This window comes from Pseudorca crassidens, chromosome 2, assembly GCF_039906515.1.
Source record: "Pseudorca crassidens isolate mPseCra1 chromosome 2, mPseCra1.hap1, whole genome shotgun sequence".
Taxonomy (NCBI): Eukaryota; Metazoa; Chordata; class Mammalia; order Artiodactyla; family Delphinidae; genus Pseudorca; species Pseudorca crassidens.
In genome coordinates, this window is record NC_090297.1 from 149,284,988 (window position 1) to 149,297,846 (window position 12,859).

Genomic DNA, 12,859 nt, shown 5'->3' on the forward strand with positions numbered 1-12,859 from the left:
CAGTCGTTGTGGCGCATGGGCTCAGTTGCCCCGTGGCATGTGTGATCTTCCCGGACCAGGGCTTGAACCCATGTCCCCTGCATTGGCAGGCGGACTCTTAACCACTGCACCACCAGGGAAGCCCCTATGCCTTCCGTTTTGATGTCAGTTTAAAACCAACAGAGGCAGGCAAATTATATCTTCTACAAGGAAAAAATCCCATCCATGAAATATCTTCCAAAGGGAAATATTGGGATTTTTTTCTTTAAATAATGGATTTTTAATGAATTATTTTTAAATAAAATTCTATCATTTTTTTTCTCGTATAATTGCTTTACAATGGTGTGTTAGTTTCTGTTTTACAACAAAATGAATCAGCTATGCATATACATATGTTCCCATATCTCTTCCCTCTTGCGTCTCCCTCCCTCCCACCCTCCCTATCCCACCCCTCCAGGCGGTCACAAAGCACCGAGCTGATCTCTCTGTGCTATGCGGCTGCTTTATTGGGATATTTTTGAAGTGTGCCATCCATCTGGATAAGCCACACTTGTCAGTGTTCTTTCTCCATGGAGATCATCTCATTTACTCTATTGTGCTTTGTCCAGGGCATGAGCTGGTAACTACCAGGCATGCAGTTGAACTGGAGTCAGGGACCCAAACTGCCTCCCCATGGAAATTGAAGGGGCCCAGCCAGCTAGGAGGAACCAGATGCCAGCCAGAAAGCAGGGGAATTCCTCTCCTGAATTTTCTCTTCTGCCATATATTGTTGCATCACTTACCCGGGAGAGGTCTGAATGGGCTGGCTGATCTGGGGCATCCTAAAAAGTCTGGAACCCTGGACTGGAGGCGAAATGAGAGGTAGAAGGATGTGGGTCAGTGTGTTTCCCTTGAAGCCACTGTCATCACCCCTGGAAAAGTTCTGCAGCGATAAGTGACAGTAAGAACAACAAGGGACCTGGACTGGCTCTCTCTTTATACGAAATAAAAGCCAAGATCCAGCGTGAAGTGACTTGATGGGAGTGTGGAGAGGTGAGTGGCAGGGCTATACCTCATCCCTCCATCTTCCAGTGCTAACTCCAGCTGCCTTCCGTCACATCAGACAGCCAACTCAGCCTCAAGGTTTAAAGAAAAGAAACTAGAAGGCGTCCAATCACCAGCATATCAAAAACAGAAGAAGTCCAAGTAGATTTTATTTCTGGACAGAGATGGATGGAGAATCCCCAGCTAAGCCCGGAGAACAAAAGGTGTGGTGAGGCTTTCCCCCGAGAGGTTGGGGGCTTGTCTCCGGATGTGGGTGGTGAGTTGCAGCAGTGGCCATCCCAGAGCAGCCTGGCCTCGCTCCCAGGGGCCAGGGAAGGATTCTGGAGTTCAGGCCAGCATCTCCCTCCTACCTCCCTGCTCTTCTGCTAACCCCCACTCTCCCTCCCACCAGAGTGCATGACTCCTTACAGCCCCCTGAGGGATTTAGAACCAACTAATATTAAGAAGGAGAAGGAAGCATATGGAGCTCTTGCAGTCAAAGTTCTTGTGTTGCAGTGGAGACGAAAGAGGCATTGCTCAAGGTCATTGCCATGGGCCATGTGGAACCTCCTGAATCCTTGTTCTGTGCTCTTCCCTCTACATCTGCCTCCTTCCTTTCTTGTCTGCTGCCACGGGGATGCGGGCATAGGAGAGAAGTGGGGCTCAGGGGGCCAGTAGGGATTTGGGGAGTTATACACCAGCCTGTGCTGAAGATGGGATAGATCCCTTCTCAGCAGGACTGAGGGACAAGAGAATTCTGCAATGTGCCCTCGTCCCCTAAAATGCTGTGCACTATCACAGAGGCCTGTGGCCCCAAGCTACTGAGTTGGGGCTCCCTGTCTCCTGGAGAGAGGTTTTCTGAAGGTTATCGGCAGGTGGATAACTTGGAGACTTTCCGTTGAATGTTATCCTTGCAGCCTCTAGTCAAGGCCGGTAACTCCTTGGAGGCATTTTATCTCATACCTTGTGCTTCCTCATTGCCCCTCAGAGGTGGCTTTTGCTCCTGAAGCCGAGAGATAGCTGCACCCACTGGTGCACACTTCAGAGAACCCCAGCAGGACAGTGCAGACTTTGGCCCCAGCGTGTGCTGTGTCAGCACTTAGCACTTTTGAAAAACTCACCTGGGGGAACCTGGGCACGAGCCTCAGAATTAGCCTGGACCTGGTGAATATTAATCAAACAAAAGATTAGCTGCAGGCACACCTGGGAAATCCTCCAGGTGCAGGCAGGAAACCAGCAGCTCTGGAGGGCAGGGAGGGCCTGAGGCTGCCATGATGGTGCCCAAGACCCGGGAGATTCTAAGGGGAGGGCACAGGAAGCAGAAGGAACCCGTGGACTTTTCCAGATCTGGCCACTCTGGGGGCCCTACCTGGATAGAGCAGGCAGAGGCTTTAGTGGAGATGGCTAGGCTGAGCCACACTGAGTCGACAGCTTGCATTACAGGGCCAACCATGGACTCTATCTCCTTCTCTCCTCTCTCCTCTCTCCTTTCCTTCAACTCTCACCTTACCTTTCCTTTCCCCTTCTCCTACTTCCTCTGCTTTCCCCCTCTCCTCCTCACCTTGTTCCCTTTTCTCCCCCTTTAGCCCACAGCCCAGACTGGCCAGTGGCCTTGTGTGGCTTTGTCTAGTTATACAGGGGGGGAGGGGACCAGACCATTGACTGTCAAGAGCCTGTTCTTAACATTCGCGAGACATGTATGAGCATTGGAAGGAGAAAACTATGGCTAACTTAATTTTGCTTTCTTTAGAAAAAAAAGTCCACAGGTCCCAGGAACTGCAGACAGTAGATAAATTCAAAGAAGAGATTTTTAGTCACTCAAAAAGCATCCATGAAAACCCTGTGGGAACTACAAGTGAAGTATAATGTACTGTCCCTGCCTTTTTAATCAGCAAGCAACAGAAGGCCATTGAGTAGTGGTCAGCATGGTGTCTGGCAAAAGTGTGGAAGGTTCTTGTTCACAGTAGCTGTGCCTTGGGCACCTACACCGGGCTAGATCCTGTTTCAGAGCCTGGAGGCTCAAAGTCCTCCCCTCAAGGAGCTCCCCAGGCCAGTGAGAGAGACCAGAGCAGGGGAAAATCAGTGTGGACTGGGGGCCAGGGAGGGCTTTCTAGAAATTGTGGAGAAGAAACAGAATAGGACCCTTGGGCAGAAAACTACTTGGCGTGAGAGTTAATTTACTCCTATCATTGACTGGGGGCACACTACCAGTGAGATAGAAAGCTTCCCTTGAAGGAAGCAATTCTCCTTCTGCAAAAGAGAAGGGGAAGCGAGCGACTGAGTACCAGGCCTGCTGGTGACTCTTCTAACACAGTCTCATGTAGCTGGTACAACAGCCCCATACAGATTCTCATTCCCCCTGGAGAGGAAGCTGATCCCCAAGACTGAGTAACCTTTCCAGGATCCCACAATTCCAGCTAAGTTTTAAACTTCTAGCTTGGGGTCTTTCCACTACGCAATGCTGCCCCAACTCCAGAGCTCCGTGCTGGCAGGTGGGTGCCGGGGCTGGAATCCCCCAGAGGGAGTTTTTTAGTCTTGGTGGCAGTGATCCAGGCCAAATGTGCGTGTTTAGGGCAGTAAGGATGGAGCTGTGCTTCTCTCAGAGGGCAGGTACATCCTGCTCTTAGGTGGAGCTGATCCAGCCCCAGCACTGAGCAAACCAAGATCCCAGAGTGAGAAGGTGCTTGCCCAGGTCCCAGGGCTGCTCGCCCAGCTTCTCACTCGCCTCCTCTCAGGCCTCTTCATCTACAGTGTTGTTTTTTGCAGGTCAGCAACCAGAGGGCAGGATGGAAAATGCCCGTCCTCCTCATACTGTGCCTGCTGCAAGGTGAGTCCCAGACAGCCCAGCCTCAGAGCTTGTACACCCAGACCCGAGCCTTCCAGGCTGCAGACATGCCTGACAGGCACCTCAGCAGCATTCAGCACTCGCACCGTAGTTTGGACATCCGCATGGCTTTGGATCGAGGGAGTGGTCAGATCCGGGTCAGAGTGAATGAGGGAGGTGAGAGCTCACATGAGGGGGCATATGTCTGACTTGACGATTGCTGGAATATCCACAGTTTTGATCTGTCTCTACTCTCTTCCATTCAAGTTGATGACTGAAAGTTGGCTGCATTTGCAAGATATGGGTTCCAGGGTGTGCAAAAGCCAGAGGTAGCACCGCTCTATTTCCACTCATTCTAAAAACGCTCGAGTGGCAGACCCAGTACTAGGGACATAAAAACCCCGACCTACTCCAAAGAGTGCAGAGTCTACAAAGAAACCAGATGGGTAAATATTACATCTACACATTTACTTATTTAGTCAACACATACTTATGGAGGGCCTACCAGGTGCCAGGCACTAGGGACACACGGATGAAAGACAGAATTCTTGCTCTGTACGTCCTGACAGGCTGGGGTGCTGATCAGGCTCAGAGGACCGATCATCCTGTCTCCATGCTGTGGTATCTGGTTTTATTTTGATGGTAATGGAGAGCCATTGAGGAATGTAGTGAGTATGTGCTTAGAGTGTCTGGTACCCAAGTAGATGCTTAACAAATAATTGTCGAAAGAATAAATGAATAAATAAACGTTATGATAATACAAAAAAGGGATTAACAATTGTGTTCGTCTTACAAACAAATCAGAATTTTAATGAATCAAAGGTAGCTTATCTCTGGGCGAGAGCCCTCTGTGATATAATCACACCACCTCTTTAATTTCATCTGCCAATGCCCCCTTTAAAATTTTTCAGTAGGAGCAAGCTTCCCCGGCCCCCAGATGAAAACTCAGGCAGGCCCATGATTTTTCTCCGAACATATAAGAGTCTTAACCTAATTCCTTTAAGTCTCAGATGTTCTAATTTGATCATTGTAAGTGGCGGGTTAAATATTTTGGTCAGCAATTTAATCTTCATTCAGAGATTTGCCCCCTCATCACCCACGGCCCGCAGTCAGGAAGGCATGGAGGGCTCTGGGGGCTGCCTTCTCCCTTCCCCTCTACTCTTTCTCCTCCCCGCCGAGGCAGCTGGCACTTGGGACGTCAGTAGGGTCACAGCAGCAGGTGGGAGGACAGCAGGAGCCAGGCAGCTCTTACTTGATGGGATGGCTTGGAGCTCTCTGGCCTGGCAGGGCTCTAGAGCTGGCTCCTCCTCTTGTGGTTGCCTTTGTGGATCCCTCGAGGGCCCATCTCCTCCCTGTGCCCCAGGTTCTGCTTTGGCCCCTCCACACGGAAGACCCCGTCTCAGGTGGCTGTGGGATGGCTCTCTGCCCTCCGGGCCCACCCTCTGGGCCACGGAGACACTCCCGGTTTTCTCACCCCTTTGCTGGAGGGAGGAGTGATCCATCCCAGGCGCCAGCCCTGCTCTGCCTGTTCATGTCACAGGCCTTTTGCACTTCCTCAGACCAGGTCAAGCTCCAGTCCACGGCCTCCAGTCAAGTTCCAGTGCAGGCCTCCCTCGCCCATCCCTGCCTGAAGCTGTACAGTGGACAGCTGCTGGGAGATGACGGGTGAATGAGAGCAGGGGCACCACCTCCACCGAAGGGACCCCTGGCAGGCGCCACGTTGATCCTAAAATGCCAGCCCTTTCTTTAATTCTCACAGGCAACCGGTACTAAATTCCAAAAACCTTTATTATATAGAACCAAGAGCTACTAGTCATCCAGCGATTAAGTTCTTAAGGGTAAGTGAAACTTGGTATTTATAAAAGAAAAAAATGTTTATTGCAAAAGTTGATTAAGGATTCCTAATCAGCTCTCAACTGCAAAGTCAGAAGAGCCCATCCCACTGATTAATGGGGCTCCTTAATCCTTTTGCCTGTGCCGCATGTAGATCACATGCAGATTCCTGAAATATGAGGTGTGAACACTTTATCAGAGCACCATCACTGTCATCCTGAGGTGGTCCTTGTTTGTAATTACGAAGATGCTTACTTTTTTTGTTGTTTGTTTTCTGTGTTTTTTTGGGGGGGCAGTACGTGGGCCTCTCACTGTTGTGGCTTCTCCCGTTGCGGAGCACAGGCTCTGGACGCGCAGGCTCAGCGGCCATGGCTCATGGGCCTAGCCACTCCACTGCATGTGGGATATTCCCGGACTGGGGCACAAACCCGTGTCCCCTGAATCGGCAGGCGGACTCTCAACCACTGTGCCACCAGGGAAGCCCAGATTCTTGCTTTTTAATGATGAGTTGCCATTTAACTTTATCAATACTGGCATAGTTGTGGTGTGTCGCTTAATTAAACCTACAATGAGTATTGATTTATCCCTAACATTTATGGCCTTCACTCTTCTTATAATGAGACCTCAAGACATGCAACAGGCAAGGTCAGCTTTATGGGCATGTGCCCTGTGCAGTCACACAGGACCCCATTCAGAAGGTGCTTGGTTTAACGCTCTACTGTTGCCATAGTGAAATCCTTAGTAACTTTTGAATAAGGGATCCTCCATTTTTATTTTGCACTGGACCCTGCAAATTATGTAGCCAGTCCTGGCAACAGGATGAAACTTTCTTGGATTCAGAGGTGCTGAAGACATAGAACAAATTGATAGATGCCAGGCGCCCACATCCTAAAGCAACATGTAGAACCACCTGGGCAGGACTATGCAGACAGATGGCAAGGCTAGTTTTTCCAGAAATAGCCCACCATGTAGTCTCCTGGAGAATCATCAGAGATAGAAGAGAAGAGCTTTTTGGAGAGAGGCAGCGTGCTATGCTCTCCACCACCTGCCCCTGGGGGACAAGGCAGATCACCTCCTCCTCACTTGAAGCCAAGTAAGAGAAGGAACTTCTAGGACGCCACTCAGCAAGCTTGCTGTATGTCCCAGATTTCCCCTGACAGCAAGACAAAGTGTGTTTCCTGGGACCCAATGTGATGTAGGTCCCACAGAAAGGAGCTGCCCCAGTGCCTCTACCAAGAGGTCTACCCAGAAGGGATTGTAACCACGAGAGGGGCACGTGGCCAGAAGTCCTAGGCTTGGTCGTGGAGGAGTCATAAAAGCCCAGCAGGAGGAGAGGCAGTTCTTACCAAGACGGAACTGCAGCCAGAGGCCACAGACAAGTGATCTGGGAGGCAAAAGGGAAGGACCCAGCTCTGGATGTCTGCCATGCCCGGAGGGCGCCACCAGCAGATCACGACTTTCCATTCACCTCTCATCTCTCCCCTCCACACCCAATCCCAGAGGGGCCCCAGAGCAGTTCTGAGTAGGGGAAGGGGTCGAGCAAAGCAAGAGACCCCGACCTGTCCCCCTCCCCCACATCAGGCCTCCAAGTGTAGCTGGGAAATTGGAAAAGGCTTCAGTTGGGTAAGAGGCTGGAGTTGCAGCAGTCACTGGGCTGGACATCTTCTTATCCAAGCGAGACTATGAAAGCTACTATACTTGAAATTATGTCTGAGATTTCATCAAGGAGGAGGGACATCCCAGAGCTAGTATGAAGAGGCAGTGAGAGAAAGAGTAAACTTTGTTGTTTCTGCTTGCATTGGATCAAATTTAAATCAGTAAAAGGACCATAGACTGTGCTTCAACTGTGATTCACGCCTACCGCCAAAGCAGACGTATTCAAAATTCTGCTGTGCTTTGACGGTGACACTTGGTTATTTCCATTTCTAGAGAAAGGAGCAGTATGTACGTTTTTGAAAACGATGGTCTGGGGAGTTATCCACCCAGCAGAGCAGGATTCCTGTGCTTCCAGCACCCTCTCCTTTCAGCAGAAGTCACACTCATCTCTTTTTACTATTTAACATCCCTCTTTAAAAAAAAAATTTATTGAAGTATAGTTGATTTTCAATGTTGTGTTAATTTCTGCTGTACAGCAAAGTGATTCAGTTATGCATATATATATATAGATTCTTTTTCATATTCTTTTCCATTACGGTTTATCACAGGATATTGAATATAGTTCCCTGTGCTATACAGTAGGACCTTGTTGTTTTAACATCTCTCTTTTACATTCTATGCAAATCAACCACAGCCCTTCTGTCAGCTCTTGCCTTGGCCTTCTTACAGGTGCTTAGATGGTAGCTTCTTAAACATTTGCATTTTTTTAAAAACATCTTCACTAGAGCACAGTGGCATGAATCCAGGATTTGGACGGACACGTGCAAGAACACCTGCACGTGATAAGCTCAACAGTGGTTAGCTAAATAGTGGTAAGATTATTGTTGCCTTTTCATCTCTCCCATGGGGCCTTGGACACAGCTCCATTTCATACCTTGGAGCTACTCCTGACCTAGTGGCTAAGCGCTGACATTTCTATATTGATTCTTTCTAGCTTCACTTTCACGGAAGCATTTTCTGACCTGTTCCCTAATTCTGGCAGAGTTTGGAGCTCATAGCTCCCCAAACAGTGACAAATTCAGCACTCTTGCTCCGGACTTTTTTTTTCTCTGCCTGCAGCTGCAAATGCGTTGAGGGGCCCGAGGCTGGTGTCTGGGGAGCCTGGGGGAGCTGTCACCATCCGGTGCCATTACCCACCCTTGCCCATCAACAGCCACCAGAGGAAGTACTGGTGCCGCCTAAGACCCCTGACGTGGGTCTGCCACACCATCGTGTCCACCAACCGCTACACTCACCTTCGCTACCGTGGCCGTGTGGCCCTAACAGACTTCCCACAAAGAGGCTTGTTTGTGGTGAGGCTGTCCCAGCTGTCCCCGGAGGATGTGGGGCACTACCGCTGTGGCATTGGAAACGCAAACAACATGCTATTCTTCAGCATGAACCTGACCATCTCTGCAGGTAAGGGCTGATGGCTGGCAGGTCAAGTTTGGTGACATGAATGTTAGGAAGGGCAAGGGGCAACAGAAGACCCAGAGGTCCAAGAGGGCTTTAAACACAAGGAGAGTGATGATGAAAAGCTGGGGTCAGGCAAGGACTTTAAGACATAGACATCTATTTCAGATGGAGACCACCTTCAGAGGGAAGGTAGATACTAGGGAAAACGTCCCAACTGAATCCCTGTAATCTATCTCACCTAATTCCCCCTGAAAGTTGTGGCACATATATTTGAAGAGAGCTCGGTGAAGCTGGTGAATTGGAGGACACGGCTTCTTAGGGTCATGATGTCTTTTTGTTCAGACATGCAGAGCACATAAGACAGGCAAAGCAGAAGAATGGAGACTGAGGTCTTCCTAAGGCTGAGCCTCTCAGCAGACATCCAACAGCTACCAGGCCAGCGCCGTGCATGGCTCGTTCTGGAGAGTTGATCTAGAGTCAGGTACCCAGAGTCCAAGGAAGGGCATCCAGGCTATGAAAGGCAGGTCTACCAGAGAGATGGCACAGGCAGGCAAGAGTCCAGAGAGTGGACTTGTTTGAATAGATGTTCCCATCTAACCATCTGCTGACATTGGCTGCTCTGCTGTGACTGGAGTTTCTTTTTTTTCTTATTTGAAAAGCAGTACGTGAAGGGATGTGGGCCCTGGGAAACGGGACAGCATGGTGTCCTGGGGTAGCTGGATAGAGAATTTGTGGGTGTAAAAGGAGATAGGGACATAAAATGTCAATATTGGCAACAGTCTAGAGAATACATCTGGTTTTCCCAATTTTTTATTTTATCCAACATATTGGCCAAAGACTGCATTGCTTAGTGAGGTTGCATTCCATGGAGCAAACATGTCAAGCCTGGTGTCCTTTGCAGCCTGGTGTTCTGTAGGCAGCCCGGATAGCCTTCTCATTTGGTCTCCTTCTGCTGTTCACACAGGTCTTTCCAGAGCCGTCCCCACAGCCACTGTGGCTGCTGGCGAGCTCATCACGGGATCCTTTGTGACAGTATCGCCAGCGGCCAACAGACGGACACCAGGAACTATGCAGACTATAGAGAGACAAGGGACGGAATGGGACAGAGTTGCTCTGACTCTAGGAACCAGCAAAACCACAGCTTCAGCTAAGGGAAGACAAACCCCAGGAGCAACTGGGGTAGTAGCTCCAGGGACAGGCAGCCAGCTAGAGGGTTCCATTTGGGCAACCATCCCCACTCCGCAGAGTCCAGCTTCAGCCATCAGAAGTGTGTCCAATACAACAGAAGGTGATCGAGTGTGGAGCACCAGAAGTTTGGAAGCAAACAGGACTAGGGTCAGCGAAAGAGAGAGGGAAACAACTACTGGGACTGATAGGCAAAGAGAGGAAACAGAGAGGGTCAGAATAGCCCCAGACACAGCTGAGAAGGTCATGGCGACCATTAGGCCATCAACCCTGGTCTCAGATAAGTGGATGTGGGAAACCCACCAAGAAGAAATGTCGGTTTCTAAGCCACAAGCCCTGGGCTCTGTTGAAGGAACACCCCCAGTTGCAGTTGTGTGGACCTTGGAGTCAACCAGCATAGAGATGGCATCTGCGGAAGGAAGCAGTGAAGGAGACCTAGACACCCCTGCTGGAGACAGTGGTCCCCAAGTGACATCGAGCCAGGCCCTGGCAGCAAGGCCCTTCAGGCCCCTGGGCAAGGACTCCCAAGTTAAGAGGTAAACCCCCAGGCTGCCCTCTCCGTTGGGACTCCACATCTGCTCCATCCCCTTGCACGCTCCTCAGTGAGCTAACCTCTGTGACCCCCTCTGTCTGCTCACTCCTCTCCCTTTGTAACCTCAGGACAGTAAAGCGTAAGGGACATGAAAGTCAGAATCCTCCCTCATTCAAGGGTCCTTGCTGGGAGAATGCTATCGGAGCATCTTCATGTGATTTTTCAAGCAAAAATATAAACACTAAAATAATGGAACATTTAGGTGGGACTGTTGGGACTTTTTTTTTTTAAAGATGAGGAAACAAGCTCCGACGAGGTCGGGGTGTGACTCACTGAAGCTACAAAGACAGATTGTGGCAAAGCCAAATGCCAAGCGTAGATGCCCTGACCCTCACTCACATCTCTTGCCCACTGTTGCACGTTGGTGGAGGAGGGAAAGGATCAGGGCTTGGGATCTGGAAGGCAGGGGACCTAGTCTCAGCTCGGCAACTAACCCTCCATGGGAATTCGGGCAGCCAGCTCGCCTTGGCCTCAGCTTCTCATCTGTAAAATGAGGGGCAAGGGCCAAAGGGTCTTCAGTCTCCTACCCAGCTCCAACCTCCATCCCCTCCCCTGCTGCTTCCACTCCAGTGTTTCTCTGGAAGAGAAAAACATCTCTCGGATGCTGACTCCAGTCTCTTCGTTGCTGTGTCCGCTTATGCTGACGGTTCTTGTTCTGCTGCAAAGGAAGCTCCGGAGAAAGAGGAGGTGTAAGTGGAGTTTAAGTCACCCCAAGGCTGGGGAGGGGAGCGCCTCTTCCCATCTAACACCCTCAGGACTGGGTCGGGGTCAGAGTTGGTACCAGGACCTCTGGATGTAGAAGTGCTAAATTCTAGTCTGAGCCACTTAACCAAGCTTGGCCTTGGTTCTTTTATCAATCAAATGGGAAAGTAGTCTATGTATTTATGCCTCAATGGCACCCCAGAGCTTAAGGAGAAGCTCTTCAGAAGATGGCAAGACAGCTGGTAGTCATATGAACCACGTGAACAATCCTGACAGCAGGTCGGAGTACAGGGCCCAAATGTGGAACCAGACTGCATTTGCACCCTCTGCACGGCCCAGCTGGAAGTCTCTTAAAGCACCAGGCCCAGGTTTAAACATTCCTAAAGGGACAGCTCCACGGCGTTTAGATCTGGCAAAGAAAGGGTGAGAGGCTCTGGGAGCAAGTCAAAGGGGCTAAGATTCTCAGACCCAGCTCCCCAAAGGCCTGTCCCAAACCCTGCCGATCTAAGGGCTCAGTTGCAAATCCTCTGTGTCAGGAAGTCCTTGAGGATTGCGATGGGTGAGGGTGGTTCTCAAGGAATCACATTCAGTGCCCAGGATGCTCACAGTGTGCTCTGTGTCTGTGCAGCTCAGGAGACAGAAAGGTCATCAGGGGTCACCTTGATTCAGATGACACAGTTCCCGGAGCTGAGCCTCCAGCCAGACCTGCTTCCCCAGGTGGAAAGGAAGATGCTCCAAGATGACTCTCCTCCTCTCCGTGCCAGCCTGAGCATCCCGGAGAGGGACCCTGGACCCCAAGGAATGGAAGGATAAGCCGCTCAGACACCATGGAAAAAAGAACCAGGACCGAATACCGGCTTCTTCTCTTCCTTCCTCCGCCTGTATGAAGGGAAGCTTGGGGAGCTGGGACTCCATCTGGGGAAGCAAAGGCTGACCATCACTGGACCAAGGAAGGTCCAGCATTTTTCATGGCCAAAGGTGACACTATGACTCAAAGAAGGCTGCAAGAAAGGATCTATTAGTTACTGGAGGAGGTCAGTGGACCTGGAAAAAGTGGAATTTCCATTCCTGGAGGTTTGAAAATATGAGAGGCTTCCAATCAGAGTGGAGAATTAACAAAATTTCAACCATCACTCCTAGCCCTTGGGAGGTGCCCCCTTTTTCTGACATCTCTTAACACTCAGCCTGCTGCACACATTAAACTATAACCTTTTCAAGTACATTCTAAGCTCTTAGGGCAGTAATTGTGTTTTCTCCATCTCACTATGTCCCCAAAGAACTTCAGCTCAGTAGGGCCCGCAATAAATATTTGTGACTGAATGGCTGACTGGAGGGGCATGGGCTCCATGACCTCTGGGGACACTGCCAACACAGATGTTCTGAATCCCCCTTCATCTGGGAGTCCCCTAGATGATCCCATAGGTCCTTACACAGGGACCAACAGGAAGAACCCTCATTCCCAATTCATCCCTGCCCGTTTGGCCCCCTACTTATTATGCTGTAGACCTTTTGACCCAGTCGAGATTTTCTGGGATTTTCCTAAGTTCATGAAGGAAGAGGGTATTTTTCAGTAGATTCTCATCTTCTTCATAAAGCTTCTCTTATTCAACTGCTTGTAAATCCTTGATATCAAGGACTGATGATGAAGCTGGAAAGTGGTTATGGTCAGA

The 12,859-nt window shown here is 50.0% G+C and overlaps 1 protein-coding gene across 1 annotated transcript; it reads left to right on the forward strand.

Annotated features, from left to right (window-relative positions):
• The first annotated feature begins 775 nt into the window (after nt 1-775).
• Nucleotides 776-12,495, forward strand: FCAMR (Fc alpha and mu receptor). The gene is made up of 5 exons (XM_067711120.1): nt 776-1,226; nt 3,769-4,003; nt 8,375-8,713; nt 9,675-10,431; nt 11,726-12,495. The coding sequence occupies exons 1-5, from the start codon at nt 1,188-1,190 to the stop codon at nt 12,000-12,002; spliced, it is 1,647 nt and encodes a 548-aa protein (XP_067567221.1). The 5' UTR covers nt 776-1,187; the 3' UTR covers nt 12,003-12,495.
• Nucleotides 12,496-12,859: the final 364 nt, after the last annotated feature.

Bases quoted from the DNA above. Each gene is read 5' to 3' on its own strand.
- FCAMR (XM_067711120.1), top strand. From the start codon at position 1,188: ATGGATGGAGAATCCCCAGCTAAGCCCGGAGAACAAAAG. The intron at 8,714-9,674 runs GTAAGGGCTGAT...CTGTTCACACAG, and splicing joins GAACCTGACCATCTCTGCAG to GTCTTTCCAGAGCCGTCCCC. The intron at 10,432-11,725 runs GTAAACCCCCAG...CCTCTGTGTCAG, and splicing joins AAGGACTCCCAAGTTAAGAG to GAAGTCCTTGAGGATTGCGA.